Consider the following 19,861-nt stretch of genomic DNA (forward strand, 5'->3'; position numbering starts at 1 on the left):
TGGATTTTGGTTTGGAAAACATGGTCACTGAATTTATAGACTAACTCTGAAATAACAATGGCCTTTGGCATTAGTAGTAATTCTATTTCCGGGTCATGAATCAAAATTAAAGTTCATTATTTAAGTGTATCTAATAAATTATCAAAATAATAAAGACATTTTAAAACTTTGTAGTAATTGCAATTTGAAAAGCAGTCAAATATAGTTTATTATACACACAACAAATACAGGTAGTAAACCTGTAAATGGCTGTCCACCGTTACCATGTAGGAAATGAAAATCAACATCTTTAAGAGGGATTGTAATTATATAGCTCAAACTAAGGAAGGCAAAAATAATCTAAATGTGCTTGTGTTAATATTCAAAACTGAAAAAGGTATTTGGTGTTCTTTCTTATTTTTAATTTCCATAGACTGGAACACATATTCTTGATAAACCAGAATTGAGAGGCTATACTGGCATTCGCTATACCTATGATAACACTTACGAGTGAACTTTCTAAGTTAAGACTGACTCATTATACAATGTCTAAATATTACTGTTCGGTACGTAAAAACACTTAGATCGTTTGATGGCCTTTTTCCTTCTCGCCCATTAATTACTATTCTTTATAACATTATTGATATTTGTTCATTGCTCCGCTCTTTATTCTTTCGTGATTTAAGTAACCACTAATTGGGGGGTGGGGGGAAGTTCTAAAGTCTCCTATGTCTAGAATTGGCATTTAATAACTTTCGAAAACTAAGGTGATTTTTCTCTAGTCTTGTTAGAAATAACCTATCACTAGTGATCAGGCTTTCCTCCCACATTTCCGTGCTAGGGGACTTAAGAAAGCCGGGGATGCTGCTGTAACAGAGGTGCGAGTGGGAGATAGGATATCACCCGCTTGACACTCGGGCACTGTTGCTATGAATGATTCACTCGCATTTGGCACCCGTGTTGCAAGGAAATCGCCGCCGCTTCCTTCTCCAAGCTCCTTTCGGCATGTCTCCTGTGCTTTGGCCTTTAAGGAGCATCGAGAACAGGTGGGCACAGAGGAGCTCGCTGAATTCTCCTCCCCCTGCTCCTTCCCTAATTTAGCAGTACTTCCGGCCGCGTGACATCATCCCCCGCACCCCGGTGACGTGAGCGGCGGGTGACGTATGTGCGGAGAAGAGCGCGCTGACGTTGCTATTTAAAGGTCCTCCTGCGGGGAGGATGGAGACACAGCGCGAGCACCTGGTGTGGGGTGCGGAGGAGGAGGCTGTGGCGGCAAGGAGTGGGGCCAGGAGCCAGCGCAGGAGCAGAGCGCACGGGCCGCCTGCCACCGGCCACTAGGGGAAGGGGACGGAAAGGAGGGAAGGACGGACCGACGGACTTGAGGGCCGGACTAGCTCCCACGAGGACCAGCTCGGGACCACCTTCCTCCCCGCAGCCTCCTCCTGCTGCAAGCAGGGCCCTGGGGACGTGTCAGCGCCAGTGTCCCCGGAGCCTGGCCGCGGTTCCGCGGCAGCGGCTGCTTCTTGCCTCCTCCCGCGAGCAGGGGGAGGGACCGCTCTTGCACCCAGTTCTCCCCGCCCCGTCTCCACCCTCCCCTCCGCTGCCAGCTCCGCCACCGTGCTGGGCTCGAACGGGTGGCGCTGACCCGAGAAGGGGCGCCCTCCGCTCGGAGACCGGTGCAGGCAGAGGCAGCGGCGGGCTTCAGGGCCGCCCGGGCAGCCGCTGCGCTGCCGAGCGGGAGCTGAAGGCCGACGGAGGCGGGCGGTGATGGAAGTGTGAGGAGGCGGCGGGGGCCCGGGGACTGTAAGGCGGCTCGAGGCGGCTACGCGGAGCGTGAGGGGCTAGGAGCAGGGGTGGGGGCGCTGGAGCAGCGGCTCTCCCGCGGCTTCGAGTCCCACTCTCCTGCCCCCGACGCGGAATTATCCTTCTGCCTTGACTCGGCGGGCTCCCATCGACACTTCTGCTACGTCCTCCACCTCTCTGCCTGCCCAGGAGGTGGGGGCAAGGTGCCGGGGGCAGCGTGGGGCTTGGCTCTCTGATTCATTCATTCTCCGCCGACGGGAGCCTTGGACCTGCTGTGCTCTGGAGAGGAGGGAAGAGTGGGCAGCAGCGAATGAAGGGTCGGGTGGAATCCAGGCTCCATTGTGCTCGGCAGCGGGAGGCGGGAAGGGGCTGAGGGAGGTGGGATCGGCCCCCTCCCCCTGCTCTCCGGCGTGAGCTGCGCCCCCAGCCTGCTGCCAGCCTGGAAATGGCTCCGTTTATTCTCCTCCGGAGAATGAATCGATTCTGCCCAGCCTTCTCTTCCTCCTCCCCACCTCTTCTCTGCTCCGAGTCTTAGGAGGCGAAAAACATTCAAAAGACAGATTTCAATGTGGAGTGCTGTGCACGTCTCGAGCTGCCGGATTTGCACTTCGAGGAGGTTTTTTTTTTTCTATATAGCTTTTTCTAATGTGAGTGCAGGGAAGCGGTGACATTACTGCTTTAGGATTTTTATTTTCTCGTAGGGCTCTCTATAAAGTGCACGTCGCATTGGGTTGCACGCTCCACCCCCAGGACCTGGTGTGGTAGAGAAATTTGAACCCGCAGCCTTAGTAGCACCGAAAAGCCCGAGTTACCTGGCTCTCCGTGAGCGGAGGAGAGCAAGAACGAAATGACCACCGAACTCATTTTTTATAGGACTCGGTGAAGCTGGATTCTGCGTTTTCTGACGCGTAGACTCATTTTGTGGAATAGAGTTAACCGCTGTCTCCTCCGCGCAGCATTTTAACTCTAATAATCAAATGCCACCTCTGTTCGAACGTTTTGGTATTTACGAGAGAGAGATCATTTTACATAAGGGAACTAACTGAATTGTCAGCATTACTGAAATACCTCCAGAAAAGGACCTCGGGGGGTGGAAAAGCAACTGCGAAATAGCAGACGGAGAAATTCCTCTGGAAGTTATTCCGTAGCATAACAGCAGAAACTTCAAAGCAAGTTTTCATTGGGCAAAATGGGGTAAGGATTTTTGGTGCTTAACAGAGCTTTGAACTGTGTGTGTGTGTGTGTGTGTGTGTGTGTGTGTGTGTGTGTGTGCGCGCGCGCGTTACTGAGTCGTGGTGGTGATCATGTTTTATGTGTTCACACAAATTTGCTACCTTCGTAAGCTGTCCGTACTTTAAAAGTATAGGTATGTTAACCTTTTAACAAGTGTTTTGTTTGCTTTTTTGTGGCGTGACACCCAGAGGTTATAATAAACATACGTTCATGCTATTTAAGAAGACAACACACACTGCACTTGTCAAACTGCCGCATCAGTTTGTAATCAGAATCATGTTTTCTTAGGTTTTGTTGCCGGTGGCTTCCAGAGAAGTACAGTACTGCATTCTCTCAGTACTTTGAGAGTAATCAGTTGCACAAAGAAACAGTTGTAATGAGTGGTTAGACTACAGTCCTTGAAAATGATCCAATGTAAATTGTTCCCCTCACTGTGCCCTCTGCTTTGCCCTTGAATATCCAAAGCTAACATGTGCAGAGTTGATTTATTGGGGCATGAAAATGACAATCAGAAAGTCTTACTGATGTCCTCTCCACAGTGCTGGTGCACTTGGTAAGAAGTCAGAACTTGACTAAGAAAGAGCTTTTTATTGAAGGAACTTGTTCATTGCTTCTGTTGTTTGCTCAGGTCTTCAGTTTGTGTTAATAATGTCAGATCTTCACCTTCTTTCAGATCCAAAGTCAACTAAGAGTGCATTTTCCAACCTTTTGTTAGCTCTTCACTCAGTAAATTGATAAAATGCTAGTGATTTCCTAATTTAAGCCGGAAACCCATAATATGTTAATGGAGTAATCGTGTAATCATTTCATTGACAGATTGTTGATGTTGTTTGTCAAAGAGAAACTTCTAGAATTTTCTCTCTTTTTCTTTGTGGTGGTTAAACAACACACGTAAAATGTAGTTAGGAGACAGTGATAAAAAGGATATACTTTGAAATCCATTATGACAGCTTAGGGGTGTACACACCTAATCTTACTTTCTTGAAACTTCTGGAGGGAAATTCTTAGATACTATCTTTTTTCTTGTAGTTAGAATTCAAAGTTTATTGACTTGAACAATTTTGAAAATGTAGAACATGTTGTAGGAGTCCTTCATCAGGAATTAATGAGAAAGAGTGATAGTTTTAAAATTTAAATGACAATTGATGAGAACATTTCTAACTTGCATGATTGGGGATCTGCTAAGAGCAATTAAAATATCTCAATGTGCTTTGTGATCTATGGCAAGTTACTTAACCTGTATGGACTCTATTTCCTTATCTGTAAAATGAAGGACTTAGATGAGTTTAAATTTTTTTTCTATACTATAAAGGTGAATTATTTTCTTTTTCTTCTCTTTCTATTTTGATTACTAGTTTCTTGAAGTAAATTTTTCAAATGGAGAGGTTGTTTTAGCTGAGCACTTTTTAAGCATGTAAGCTGAAAAATAATGGCATTTGAAAAACATTTTGGGTGAATTGCACCAACTTTAATAAGAAAATACTGGAAAATACTATTCAGAACCTTTGAAACATGGCTTCTCTTGAGAATCTACAGCTCTTCTGTTTAAAACATGAGTAAAAAAAATCAAATGACAGTTTTTCATGTTGAATGCTGAATTCTCTGTAGACAGTGGAGTGGTGGCATCATGGAAGAAAATTGTTTTTCCATAGCCTTAAATCTCCGTGAATGCTCATCGTTTTACCAAGGGAAGTTGGGGATGAATTTAATACTAAGGGGTCTGGTATTTAGTATCTGAAAACAAGCCCCCACACATAGCTCACCTTTTAGATACTTCAGTGTAATTAAATTTGTTTACAAGCTAATTTATTTACCCTTTTCTTAATAAGTCTTAAAGGTGGAATAGAGAGGAAAAGGAGTGTTTATGGCATTATTTGGGGCTGTGCCCCATTCTCATTGATAGACTCGCTCACGCAGGGTTGTCAAGAGAGGGTGGGTGGGTGGAATTAGAAGAGCACACAAGAAAGGCATAGCCCCAAGTGTGGAGATTTCTACACTTGGTAGGTGTTTATACCTAGTAAGTATGGAATAAGCATAGCCCTTTGCGCCTATTTAAGACAAAAGGAAACAGAGCTTTAAATGGTCTTTAAAGTTGTATCAGGCAATCATGAATTAACCTCCTCTAACAAGTATCTAAAACTTAATATTGTGGGTGAAGAGTTTCACATTTTATGAATATATTTTTGACCAACATTAGGTTATTATAATAATTTATCTTTGCCTTAATTATGGATAAAATTGCAAGTCTAGAGGCAAAGTGTAAGCAAAATGAATTATTTTTAAAGAAAATGAGTGATTAATTCAGGCAGAAATAAACTTGGCTCCTGTAATAGTAGTTTATCAACTACAGTGGAAACGGAAAAGAACAGCTGAAACTGACAGTTGGCCGAGTCTGTCAAAGTATCTTGGATGCTGCCTGCACTGTTTTAATTAAGTGAAGGCGGTGGAAGTATTGGCTTGTGAAATAGGTGTATCAGACCCCCAAGAATTAGAGCAATTCATGTATGTAAGATAAAGTCTATGAAAAGCTTCGAAGCCTGGGTGAGGAGCCCCTGTTAGGTAGGACCCCCAATCCTCCAAGTAGTATCTCATAATGAGAGCAGTGAGTCAGTAGCTATTTCAGAACTATTAGAGTAGGGAACAGAAACCAAGTAACTTCAATGAGTTGTTTCATGCTATCTTGTTTTGCTTAGCTCACATATTGGCATCTTAGTGCCATCAATGAAGGAATAGAAAATCCTCCCTCCCACTTCCCTAAAGAATTAATGTGATTCTTCCTGCTAATGAGGGTTGTTAATGCTGTTTCTGATTTATCTCACCTGCCTGTGGGAACCTTTGGAAACCCTCTTTTCTGCCTTTCCCTGGATAACTTCCTGAAGCATGGAAGTGGGTGCTGCTGCATTGCAACCTGAACTGAGTCTCTTTACTGAGAGAGAAAGCTGACACCTCCTCTTTCTGCCTTAGGCTACTGGGTGCTGCTCTCTGGGAGCTACTGTAGCAAAAATGAGGAAATCTTGATCCAGCACTGCAATGTGAACAGGCGTAGTTAGAAAGGCAATCTTTTTTTTTTTTTTCAAAAAAAATTTAGTTATTGATTTGAGAGCGTGAAGGAGAGGTGGAGAGAGAGGAAGACAGAAACATCAATTTGTTGTTCCACTTATTTATGCATTCAGTACTTGATCCTTGTACGTGCCCTCACTGGGAATCGAACCTGAAACCTTAGCGCATCTGGACAATGCTCCAACCAACTGAGACACCTGGGCAGGGCTGCAAAGGCAATCATTTCTAACATTACAGAAGTTAGATGCAAATAGTTAATTTTTTATTTGTTCATTTTACCAATTTTGAACCCCTATCATATGGCATGTACGGTAGCTCAGTGCTGCTGATACAGAGACAGGAATACAGTAAAATGTATTCCTTCCCTCAGGGAGTTTATAGTTTAGAAGTTGGGAAGAGAGTCAAGCCTAAAATTGAAAAGTACAGTGAAATGTCTAAGGAGCCATAATGTAGGTTGTAATTTCTCATAGAGGTACAAAGGGTGTGTCATTAGCTGCTGAGGGAAGGCTAAAAAAGGTCTTGTGGAGGAGTTGATGTATTAAATAATGAAGGATGAATACAGGTGGCCTTGCAGACAAATGAGAGGGCATTTAAGGCAGAGATAATAGTTTGATTACGCTGAGACATGGAACTACAAAAGTTTGACATGATGAACTTGGCTTTTTAGGGTGTAGCAAGGGATGGGCCTAGGGTCTTACGCAGGGACCAGGTTAGAGGGCCTCATAGATCAAACAAAAGCAGGTATATTTCAAGCTTTTTTTGGCAATGGTCCATTATAGTAAGACAATTTTACCTCAGTATCTAGGGCACACATATGTAAATGATAAAATTTCAGGAAATAATACACTTTGTATGATGCATTCTTGTTTTTCTGTTCTATTTTTAGAATAGAAAGTGATGACAGTAACAACTGGTAATTTGAAAAACACTGCTCTTGGCTGTGGGAACTAGTAGAGGGTTTTAAGCAGAGTAGCCCCATGTAGGGTCAAGGAAAAAAGATGAGAAAACAGTTTTAAAAATTGTTTAAAATTTGGTTTTGTGTGTTGTGTCCTGTGGAAACACCAAGCCAGAGCAGTGAGCCCTTTCTAGGCAGGGGAAGTGGATAGCTGGGCAGGCCCTGGAAAATTCCATGGTAGAGGGAGGAAGGGATGGTGCTGAGTTGTGTGTGGTGGTCTGAGCAGGACTTTTTCAGGATTAGGGCATTTCATGTGCAGAGGTAAAAATGTAGGAAATGGCACAGCATATTCCTAGCAGAGCTGCTCATTCAGGCCGTGAAACTGAATTTGGGACTGTAATGGAAGCCCTTTAAAAGGGACTGTCTAACTCCCAGGCAAACTGCATGGAAAGCAAGAGTGAGGACACTGAAAATTCTACCAAGAAAGTAATTAAGGAGTACTTGCAGTTGCCAGTAAGATTTGCCTTGTAAGTTGAAAAGTTATTTGCCCTGTGAATCACAAAGTATTACAATTTTATATCTATCAGCATGTATTAGGAGGATATCAACCATAAGAAGAATAGAAGGAGAGTTTACATATTTTGAGAAGAGGGCCCTCCTCCCCATTGTATTGAAATATAATTGACACATAACATTCTATTACCTTAAGGTATACAGGGTAATGATTTAACACATTATTTGTCCAATAATGACCACAGTAAGTCTAGTTAACATTCATCACCTTATATAGTTACAAATATTTTTTCTTGTGATGAGGACTTTATGAGAATAGGTTTATTTTTTAATATGTTAATGCAATAATTGAGCCTCACTCTTATCAAAATTTTGAAATAACCTTTTGTTTGTTTTTAGGGTTTTTTGAGATAACATATTATACATGGACAAGGACACTCTTGCTCTTTCCAAATGTACTTTTTTCCTCAATCTATAACCTGTCGTACCTGTAATCTATTGTTCCATATAGTGAGGACTTTTAGCTGGTTCCTTTTCACTTTTTTCCTTTTATTCTTGTGAGTTCTCCCTCTTTTCTCTTGTCCTAGTGATGTGGACAGGGATAACAGCAGTGGACTCTTGGCACTTCTGCCCTGGCTACAACGCATTTACCCACTTAAAGGTAGTGGAAAAATTTTAAGCCCCCTCTCACCCTCAAACTTCTGTCTTCCTGACTTTGCTCCCATAATTTCCTCCTTACTTCCCAGCTTCTGTTTGCTTCAATGTTGGGATTGGCAGTGTTCATCAGAGCCCCACTTCCAACACCCCCCAAAAAATGGAAGGAGGAAGAGAAATTTCCATATCTGGTGGTGATGGGATGGGTAGGCCATCTGTTCTCAACTGACAGGTAACATGATCTCTACATGAGAGGGCAAGTTGATTTATCATTACCAAGATGTAGGAATATAATGATTTACATTCATAAATAAGATTTTATAATGTATTTTTTAAAAACTAGATTTGATTCTAGAATTTTAAAAATGAAAATGAAATCTTTTGAGTAGTTTTTCATATTCAGCAGGACACAAATTGAATGAGGAGGAGAATCAAGATTATGGTACCTGAATATTTGTGCAAAGCTCTTCGTAAGACTGTATAAACTAGTCAGTGTTTATATTTATGGTTAATATAAACATTAACCATTGTTATGTGTAACCCAGTGGTCACATTAAGTATCTATGTGAGTTAACTTTCAGGAGGAGCAAATACTGTTAGAGTTGGGATCTTTTGGGAGACTGTGGATGTGGTACATGATGTTTCTGGCTCTGGCCTGAGGTTTTTATAAGAATGAAATAGTGATTATGAGCAGCACATTAAGATGTGATTGTGTAATTCTTGAAAGCAGGGTATATTATGTCATTTTGATTAGTCATATTGTATAGACATTAATCTCTTAAAAACATCCTTTTGCTCCTATTTTTCTTTCTTCCACTTGTAATTTTTTTCTTTATTTTGATTTCCTGGCTCTTGAATAGAGCTATTAAACTTTCACAACAAATTTGCAAACCTATTATGAGCAAACATGTGTGTATATAAAAAATCCTTTTCAAAATATAAATGTATTAAAGCATGTGTTTAAGGGAATCTCTTAATTTTGGTTCATACTGTAATTTATTAGTTTCATAATTTTGAAATGAAGTCACAATATAAATCTGATTAGTGTGACTTTTATTTTGGGGGATTAGAGAATCATGCAGGTTGATTTAGGCCGATTACCTGAAGTGTTATTCTTGGCATTTAAGGGATTGACAGATGAAACTGCCGTTATTCATTGTTTGTAAACTCAGTTTAGTTTTAAGTGAATATCTTATAAGAAAGGTGGTTAAATCTCCAAGGGTTTAACCTCTCTACTGCCATGTGATTTTTTTCTCAGACCTCTGGTGTTTAGTTTAAATATTTATTTTTGTTATTTAGGATTAATCCAGTTCACTGGACAAGAGTAGGGAAAATGAGTTCCAAATGTTTAGGGTTTCCTGATATACTTTTTAAATGACTGAATATAGGGCATTTTAAATAGCCTTATTTCTCAAGTAGGATACGTGTAGTTGAATGAAATGTGCAAATTTGTGTCTTTGTTGCGCAGTTGTAATGCCTTATGACCTGTGGGTTACCCTGTAAAGTGACCTTGTATTTCATGAAGTTGATTGTGTTCATAGAATAAGCAAGATTTTCCTAAGATCAAAAAGACTTCTCTGTTAAGTTTTTAAAAATTTAGTTTAAGATTTTAGGCTCATTAAGTATCTTTGTTTCAAAGCAATCTCCATGTGATGAAAGTATATGAATTTTAGCCTCTCTGTAAGAACTGAGAAAAAATTTTCACATCTTACTGAATGGGCACTGTATGAGTAGGTAAAATTTTTTAAAAAGCTAATCATCAGTGGTCTTAAGTATGTAAATAAAATAGTATAGTAGCAATATTAAACTTTTATAGCATACCTCTCTGTATACTATAAAACTAGAAAATCCATGATCATTCTCTGTTAATAGAGACAGAGTCATCAGTGAACTTATGCTCTGATTGTAGCTTGATTCTTTCTCACATTCCTCGTAAATCTGTGATGTTGGTCATTTCTGTGCTCCCCAATAAAATATCTGGGGGGAAAAAAAAGATGAAATTGAGAAGAGTCAGTGCTGCGTGTTTTAAGCAACACTGTTGAGAGAAGAGGTTCAAAATATTAATATATATGTCTTTTTTATTCTTTGCCTTTTCCCTCCACTATATATTATTTCTCATCTTCTTTTAAAAAGTTTTTAAAAATCTGCTCACTTGTCTGGTAAGTATAATTTAGAATTAATTTTACAGGGACAAGTATAATTTAGAATTTCTTTTAAATCTTTTTAGTGACCTTGCAAAGGAAAAGAAAAAAACAAACTTCTTCTTTGTCATGAGGTTCCCTCTGCCCCCAACAATAATGGATTGTGAGCCCAGCATGGCTCTTGTGTAGCTAAAAGAATTTTAAATATATAGAACTAACATATGACTTAAGAACTGAATTTTGTTTACACGTTAACTATCTTTTCTCTTTTAAGGTAGGCTACCGGAGGAATGCAGAAAGTCAGTGTTTTCTTTCTTGTATCAGAAAATACAATTACTTGTGAAATAAAAAACTTCAACCATCTAATCAATATTTTCTCTTCACAGTAGAGTTTTACCTTTGCACTTTACCTAGCTTTTAAAAAGAATCACCCGAATCCGTTAATACCTAATACTAGCTTTAAAAAATAGTTTTGCTTTATGGACATTTTCTTTTATAAAACATGAAACTTTTCTATATTATTTTTTTAAAAGGGTTGACAACCAGTTCCTCAGGCAGAGCAGTTGTAAGAATTGAGGGCTTTTTGTAAAATTACCAAACAAGAGTCAGGTAGAAATTAAACTCAAACAAAACACTGTGCTGAGGAACCACAGATACCAAAGCAGCTTTCACTACTTTATAAGGTCATTTTAAGTCATGCTCATTACATCCTGTCTATTGGCACATCTAGATCCCTGTGTTCACATGCCTCAGAGTCCAGACAGCTATAGAAAGATGTCCTTGGATCCATCCCCCCCCCCCCCAACACAGCTCACCCCATAGCACAGCATGCTCCTCATTTGTCCCTGTCTTTAGTAGGACAGCCTTAATAACAGTGAACTGAGAGCAACAGCTCTGGTACAGATTTCCAGGGGCATCATACACTGCATTTCCTAGATACCATTTCATAGCATAGCATACACGCAGTGTAGGCTGAAAGGATTTGGGATCTCAGATCCCATTGTTAGTATGCGGAAAATCCTGGTTCCTAGGAACTGAATGTGCAGTTGGTTGTGCCAATTATTTTTCTGATAATTTTTCTGGGTAAATTGTTGGATTCTTCCACCTTTACATTTATGTACACCTCACTTAACCTAAGTAGTTATTGTCTTCCTTCTGTTCCATTTAAGTATTTACAAATAAGAAGTTTTGAGGGTTATTCTAAATAAGGCTTTTTTTGTGAGTTAGAGTTTTCTGCCCTAGTTCCTTTCAGTTTCCCCCATTAGGCTCTTAATAACAGTCTCTAGGAAATTATCTTAAGTGGATTTGACGATCAAAGAGCCCAAAGTACTCATTAGAAAATTTCTGTCAGTCTGTTCATTGCTAAACTTACATAGCACAATTATTTGGAGCCTGCTATAATATTTGAGTGTGCTTAGCCTATTCCTTTACCTTTCTCTGCTTTCTTTGGCTTATTCATTTGTAAAACTGTCGTTTTCTGTCCTACTCTGTTGTTATGAATCTCTGTCACATGACTTTTAACATTAAAATTCATGTGCTTTGCTTAATTACCCTGCTAGCTCCCACAATGTTTACAGAATGAGGATTCCACCTACTCTTGTTTACTCAGTATTGCCAGGGATCTGTATGTAGTCAGCTGAATGAGAAGACTCCCAGGGCCCCCCTAAACTCATCTGTCTTGAGGTTCTGCCGATTAAGAAACAAAAAACTAGTTCTAGGTTATGCAGGCTGCCTTTTTCCTTATTCCAATGATAAGATATAGAATTGTAGTTGTTTGTTTTCATTGTTTTATTTAGTATTTTACTAATGCCGAGTTAATATTTATTGCCATCCCTATGGCTAGTATGATGGAAATACTAACACATTAATTTACATCATTGCTATTTAGTTTTATTTTGTGGCATATTAACATATTTTGAGTAATTAGTATATGATCTATGTATAGTTCAACTATAGGCTATTCACATGGTAGAAAACTAGCCTGAAGAATGTTTTCAAAGATGGTACAGTGGTCAGTTAGAAACCAGCATGTAAAATTGCATGTTCTCTATGACTTCAACTATATGAAATAATTCTGTCTGTGCGTAAAAATATTTGAAGGAAATTCTTTAAAGTGCTACCATATTTATTTTTGGAAGGTAAGAGTATGAAAAAATTTTTTGAGTCTGAATTTTTGTGTTTTTCTATGATGACTGTATTAAGTATTAGAACTTCTCTTGGATTTTAAGAGTAAGGAATATTTTTAAAATGCTGTTATCTATAGTGCAAAGTTACAGTATTAATACCTGTTCCTGTATATAGATACTTACATGTCTATGCCAGTTTTAGCTTGCTTATCTCAAATTGTATTTCATTTTTTTTTAAAAAAAATTGGCTAAAGGACTAGTTATTCCGATGATAGCAAAAGTGGTTTCTTATTTAAGTGTAAGGAGTGGTTCTGCTCTCAGTTATCAGAGTGTTAATACTAATGTCCACTTTTTATGATAAGAATACGGAAACTGGTCTACGGGAGGTTCTGCAGCTATGAAATGGCTGAACACGTGCTAGATCCAGCAGCCCCTCGGGGCTCTTACCATAGTGTAAGGAGACCCTGAATGGATGCTCCCATATGTAGGGATTCGCTTAGAGAAGGGTTTCTGACTCCTCATGGTTTTAAAAAAATTCTGATTTAGTGCAATCTTAGGATATTAGTGGTGAGTTCATTAAATATATCTTGTTTACCTTTTAGATGGTTCTGAAAGAAACTGCATTCTGATTTTAGTGTAATTATATCCCTGCTTGGTGCAGTACATGATTTGTTGTACATGTGTTTGGTATAGAGTTTCCAGAGTTGATATTAAATTGTAAATTCCCTTAGTCAAAGTTCTGTTAACTGCCCTAGTTGTCGATGGGCACACAAACCAATGAAATACTTAAGTAGGCAGTGTCTACTTCTCTGCCGACTTCAGATTAGAAAAAGAAAGCTTGTGATCTTACCTTGTAACACTTTTTGTAGGGCTTAGCGCTGGATCGAGAGACCCGCAAGTGAAAGAACCAGTTGTAGCGTACTGCACCATTTCTGTATCATGATAAAGCTGTAAGTTGCTTGATTCCATAGAATTCATGAGAAAAGCTTGGACCGTATTGTATATAGATTTAAAACTATTATTTTTTCTGAATTATATTTCCCAGAGGTCCCAAATTCTGATGCTGCCATTGGCTGGGCAGAAAAATGTGTGAACATATAAGGTGGAAGGCAGTAGGGACTGGTGCAGACTGGGAAGGTGAAGAGAACATGTACTGCCTGAAGGCATTTATATCCAGTATGTTGCAAAAACTTTCTGGCTTAAGAAACACATCTGAAGCCTAATCTTTTATTTATTTAGCAAACATTTTTTGAGCTCCTACTATGTGCTAGTGACTGTGACATTCTAATCTAGGTCAGATATAGTTAAGTTTGGAAATGCTTAAACTCTTGACTAAAAAATGAAGACCAAGAGCATAGCAGGACAGTGGCAGAAATTAACATTAGGTTAGTGGTTCTCAATTCTGATCCTGAATCAGAATCACCTAGAGGGCTTGTTAAAAACACAACTTGCTGGGCTTCACCCCAAGTTTTTGATTCACTAGGAGGAGAGCTCATGAATTTACTGTTCTTAGGAACTCCCATGTGATGCTAATGCTGCTGGTCCAAGGACCTAAAGTCAATGTTTTTGATAAATGAAGCTTACACACGTGAGAGACTTTGTATCTTAAAAAGCTTCAATGACTCTTGAAGCTTATCCCCCTGCTTGCAATTTGCGAAAATTAGAACTTTGAACTAAGGGGGAAAACCCTGATTTGAGCCTTGTATCTATTTTTTATGAGGTAAAAAGACCCAGGACAACCTGACACTGATCTCTATCTCCTTAAACCTGATTACTTTCAGCAGTGCTTACCAATTATGCTCATTTCTTATTCAGAATGACTTCTGCTTTCTGGAATTTCTAACTGTATTATTTTTAAAACTACCTGACACGGCTTTGACTCATGACGTTTTATGCTTTTGGAGGAAGTATGGTTTCCTAAGTTATTTATTCTGCTTAATTTTGTTCTCTGTTATTGTGTGACAAATGACCACAATTTTAGTGACTTAAAGCAACACCCGTTTATCTTACAATTTATGTGAGTCCGGAGTCTGGGCACCTTTGCTGGTATTTTGCTCAGGGTCTCACCAGACTGCAGTCAAGGTGGCAGCTGGGACTAGTCTCATCTGTCAGCGCCTTCAAAGTTCATGTGATTGTTCACTGAATTTAGTTCCTTGCAGCTTTGAAACTCAAATAGTGCCTTTGAGGCCACTGGGAGGAGCCCCTCATGGTGCTTAATCTTATTTTAAAGGACTCAGATGTCAGGGCCACTCAGGATAACCTCCCTTTGGATTAATTGAAGGTCAAAAGATTAGTGACCTAATCACCTGGCGCGTTCTTCCATCTTTTTCAACCCTTACACCAATACTCGAGGGGAGAGTTTTATGCAGAAAGTGTCCAACAGGTGATAGTAATGGGGGGGTCAATTTAGAATTCTGCTTTCTATACCACATCAAATAGCTACAGATGTTTTCCAAATGCTCAAATATCAATATATCCATTTCATTTTAGTTTTTTAATTTTTAAGAATCTATAGCCTTCTGTACTCCTGCTCCAATATGGATACTGTGGCATACAGTGTAGTCCTCAGACTAGACCTTCCTTTAAATTTGGGGGGATGGCGTTGTCTCCCATTTTCTTGAAACTTTTATTTTTTGATTTACCCCTTTGTTTTACAGAAGCTTGTTTTCCCCTTAGTGACCTGAAAACGGGTAGGTAGGAGATAATTTTTTGAGACGTTGTGTATGTGAAAGCATCTTCCCTCCCTCCAGTATTCCTTGACTTGAGAGTCAATCGCTAGACCGGGTATACTTTGCTCTAACTACTTTGAAGATACTGACCTACCGACTTCCAGTTTCCAGTGTCCTGCTGAGGGCCGCTCGTTTCTGATTCCCGTTCCTTCACGTGTGACTTTCCCTCACCTTGGAAGGCTTTAGGATTTTCTTGAATTTTTTCTCTGCTGCTCAAAAATTTTATGATGATACAGTGTTGGAGTTTTTTTTGGTTTTATGTTTTGCCTTTTTTCTTTTTAACCGTATGTTCTTTTGGTTGCTTTACATCCTTTCAATTTGTCAAGTCCCCAGAGTTTGGCAGCTTTATTCTGTTTTTTTGTTGTTTTTTTTTTAAGTATCTTACATATTTTCTCTCCTCACTTTATGAACTGTTAGTTGGATAGTAGGTCCTTTTGTCTTGTCTACCATTTTTTCTTTTATTCTGCATTCTAAGAAAATTCCTTGACTTCATTTTCTGATACTTCTGTTGGGTTTTAAATTTCCACATAACTTTTACTTTCCAAGTCCTCTCACTCAGCATCTCCTTTCTTGGAGGATATTTATAGTGTTTTGAGGCTTTGTTTTCTCTTCCCTAGATTGTATTTCTTTTGTGTTCCTTTTTTGTTTAATTTTGTCCTTCATGTTGGAAACATTTCTGGAGTATCCGGTGATCCTCTGCTGTGTACAAGAGTGAGATACTAAAAAGCTGATTAGAAGTTTTTTCTGACTCATTGAGGCCATCACCAGTGGGCCTCCTTTAGGAGGTGAATTGACTTTTTTCCTTGGATGGTCCCCGAACGTTAGGTGTTAGTAAGTAGAGATCTGTTCTTTGAGTTTTTGGTCTTTTGTCTGACACTGTTCAATTTTTCTAGAGAACTATCTCTCTCTCTCTCTCTCTCTCTCTCTCTCTCTCTCACACACACACACACACACACACACCCCTACCTTTTGGCATTGTGAGAGGAGCAAGGTAAGTAGTTATTATTTCATTATATGCCTAGGAGACATATTACCTTCTCTAATCTGAAAACAGTGAAGGGGAGGGGTTTTGAGGGGGCATGGTTTGGTTTGCAGCCTCTTTCTCAGTGCTCCTATTTTAGGCCGATGATCTTTTGCTGTTGGGAAAGGTAGTAGCTTCACTTATGAAGAGTGAGAAGGGGAAAGGGGATTCTCACTGCTCTGTTTTTTAAACTTTCAATCAACTCTCCAATTTCAGCCCCATATCTCATACCCTGTTCTTCAGTCCCTTTGCCTCTAAATTCTGGCCAGCAAGTTGTTCATTTACAGTTCTCTCTTTGCAGGTACTTTACAGCTTCCTTGGTTTTGCCAAATCAGGTAGTATTCCTTCTTTCAAAACTGTATTAAAATTGTGCACTAGTATCATTTCTGTTGTTTGGTGTTATCACTTTATACCTTCTTTCCCCGTTCAATTTCATTTTAGTGAAATTTCAGAAAGGGAAGATAAATGTGTGCAATTAATCTTCCATGTTTGACGAAAATCACTGAGGCTTAGCATTTGAATTTCTATAAGGCATCTTTCAGAATGTGTTGACACTGTTGACGGTTAATTGATTAGAATTTAGTGGATGATAAAGTGTGGGCTTCCTAAAAATCTCTCCGTTACCACCACCTGAAAACTCCATGTGTGATGTGAGCACATCTTAAAATTACGAAGTTGAAACTGATCATCTTCAAACCTCAGCAAAACAAAGCACTTACTCTCTCAACTGTGCTGGGTGACTAAGGTGTTGCCACAGTTTATGCCCTAACACTGTGCCTCTTGAGCACTTGTAACAAACACTGAAATCCTAATTTGTGTCATGAGTCATGGTAGGCACTGGCAATGCAGAGAAGAGTAGACAGCCACGTAAACGAGAAATTGCACATCTGCGACTTCAGGGCTGTGATAGGGACGCACACTGTGTTTGGAAGCAGAGAGAAGGAAGTGCCCTCCTCCGCCTGGGAGTGGCGGAGAAAGCTCACGGAGCAAGTGTTCTGTTGTGAGCCTTACAGGATAAACCAGAGTCGGTGGCGTGTATGTGGCAGTGGGGAGAGGGAAAATGTGGGAGGGGCTTGTTAGGGCATTTTGGGCAGAGGGGTGTTGTACATAAAGCTACAAAGGTGATGTCTGCTAGTTAGAAAGTTCAGGTAGTTTGATATAACTTGTTTATAGTATACAACTAGGGTTGACTAGAAAGTTAGTCTGAGACCAGAGGATGACTGTGTGTCATGTTAGAGGATTATCCTTTTTGCCTAGATTAGTGGGCCCCTCATATTTTGCATGTGGTACTTGTATCAATGACAGAGTTTGAGCATATTTCTTCCTATATGTATATTTATAAGTTATATGTCCTACTATATATGTATATATTATAAAACATACACAAAAATAGGTGTGAAATAGGAGAAAACTATCTTCTTCCTGTAACCCACTTTAGAGGCCACTGCTCATGTTTTAGGTTAACAACCGAGGCTGCAATATGGAGGAAGTATTGGACTCGTGGGAGGGGTATGTATATGTGTGAAATGGGTGGGGGCCTTGGAGACCCTCAGACTTAATAGTGTCATTGGTTAATTGCAGCCACATAGTCAAGAATAATGGCGTGGATTATATAGAGTAGAACAGATACTGAATCAAAAGAGATTTAAGTAGCATCCGTAGGAGTGGACAGTGAGCTGCATGGCTCTGGAGGAGGAAGGAGACTGGCTCGGTCAGCCGTGAGCTGAGACAGGGAGCCAGGAGAAGAGAAGCAAGTTTGCAGTGGGGCGAGATGACAGATTGACTAAAGTTAACGTGTCTGTGGCCACCCGCAGGAGAATGTCATAGTTGGATATCTAGGTCTCATATTCAGGAAAGGAGAATTGGGCTAAGACTCGAGTTTTGAGAATATTAGAATATATAAGTATTGGCTGAAATTGTGAATGTGGATGCACTCTTCAGGGTGTTTCCAGAAGAGAGCAGAGCAGATCTCTCTGGAGGAATAATAGTCAGTTAAGGGGCAGGCAAAGAAGCTGAGAGAGCTGTCAGGCTAAAACACTGAGAGAACAGTGTCAACAAGCGAAGAAAGGGAGTCTCAGGAATTGAGTTGCCAGAATCTAATGTAGCAGAAACACCAAATGAGGCAGAGGTACTAATATTAGTTGGGGTAAGTAGTGGTTCTCTAACAACTTGACTCTGAGAAGTTTGATAAGTTGGCGATGGAAGCCCGATTGCCAGGAAGCCATGGTGCCGATGAGGAAGCAAGCAGAGCCCAGAAGTGTAGGCTTCTCCTTTAAGACTTTGAAGTAGCAGACTGTAGAATTTGGGAGATTTTTTTGTTTTTGTTTTTTTCCAAAATGGATTTAAGCATTCATTTTCAGCCCTGGGAAAGGAGTCCATAGCTTAGCGGTATTTAAAAATTACAGTAAAGAAGGATGATTACTTAGGAGAGAGATGAGAGAAAATGCAATAGGGGTAATTAAGGAGGAAAGAGATGGGAGGGAATGCAATCTGGAGCACAAGTAGAGTAGTTAACTTTAAGTAGGGGGTAAATCTTCCTCATAGACTGGAGGGAAGGGTGGAAGGAAGAATATGATTAGGTAAAGTTTGTGGTTACAGGGTGGGAGACTGGGAGGGAGTTCCTAAGCTGGGAGACTCCGTTTCCTCAATTCATTCCTTGATTTATTTTTAACAAATATTTATTAAGTGCCCGCTGTGTGTCAGGTACTGTTGTAAGTGTGTGAGATACATCTGAACAAAGAGCCCTGCCTTCATGGGCATATATTCTAGAAAATGGTAAAAGACAAGGCCATCTGCTGAGAGGGTAGGTGATGAAGGTTGGTCAGAGCCTTGGGGGGAAAGGAGAAGAACCATGAACAACGAGGGGCTTAGTGAGCCCAGCTGAGGTTAAGCTCCAAGTCTGGTGCTCTTGCTCCTGAAACAGTCTAAATCCAGGTTACTGCTGTACCTGAGGAGCAGAGAACTGTGTGTCAGAAGGGCTTTCATGGTCTCCATTCTGCTACAACGAGGCACAAAAAAGGTATGTTCAATTTTTGTAGCGTTGTATTCAGAGTTATTTTAATATACCACTTTTTTCCCCTCAGTTTTTTCCTTCTATAGGGAACATCCTTTTATCTTGGGAAACCAACCTAGTAAGTATTAAGTTTGCTAGAATGCAACCAGTTTTTTAACAGTTGATATCTATTGTGTGAAAACATCTTGAAACCTAGTCCTATGAAAAGTCTTGGAGTTCTCCTAAGGGCTGGGACAACATTTAATGTTTATCTTCTCATCTCGGCTTGTGTTACCCTGTACACACACCACACATGCATTCCTGGGGAACCAGAGTGTAGCGGGCTTCTTGAATAAGTCTTTTTCTTCTGTTATACCTGGGAATGTCCCAGAAGTTGGTTGATTGGTGTGAGCACTTGAACCTTGCTCTGATTCCTCCTGAGAACTCAGTATGTTACTGTTTTGGAAGCAGTTTTGCAATTTTAAGTTATCCCATCTTTCTTACTCTTAAAAAATATAAATTATTTTTAGTCTTTCAAGACAGGGTGAGCTTCTGTTTTTTTGTCACTAAAACTACCTGTACCCCTTCGCTAATTCTAATTTTAGGATGATGATAGGCTGGGTAGCATTTTTATTGTTGTTGTATTTTTAAAGATTGTATTTATTTAATTTTAGAGACGGGGAAAGGAGGGAGAAAGAGCGGGAGAGAAAGATTG

At 39.9% G+C, this 19,861-nt stretch overlaps 1 protein-coding gene across 3 annotated transcripts in view; it reads left to right on the top strand.

The window, feature by feature from the left end:
- Positions 1–19,861, top strand: part of HOMER1 (homer scaffold protein 1) — a 114,290-nt gene that overhangs the window by 10,584 nt on the left and 83,845 nt on the right. Inside the window, exon 1 of one of the 3 annotated variants that reach the window (XM_045847880.1) lies at positions 1,181–2,976. The exons of 1 other annotated variant lie outside the window; for it this stretch is intronic. In XM_045847880.1, coding sequence (XP_045703836.1) covers positions 2,972–2,976 — 5 coding nt within the window. In that variant the 5' untranslated portion in view covers positions 1,181–2,971. Of the gene's footprint in view, positions 1–1,180; positions 2,977–3,493; positions 3,569–19,861 lie in introns of those variants that run through there. One more of the 3 variants, XM_045847879.1, reaches the window with a different exon arrangement.

The sequence above is a fragment of the Phyllostomus hastatus genome, unplaced genomic scaffold (assembly GCF_019186645.2).
Source record: "Phyllostomus hastatus isolate PE091 unplaced genomic scaffold, TTU_PhHast_1.1 phas_contig_58, whole genome shotgun sequence".
In the NCBI taxonomy this organism is placed as follows: Eukaryota; Metazoa; Chordata; class Mammalia; order Chiroptera; family Phyllostomidae; genus Phyllostomus; species Phyllostomus hastatus.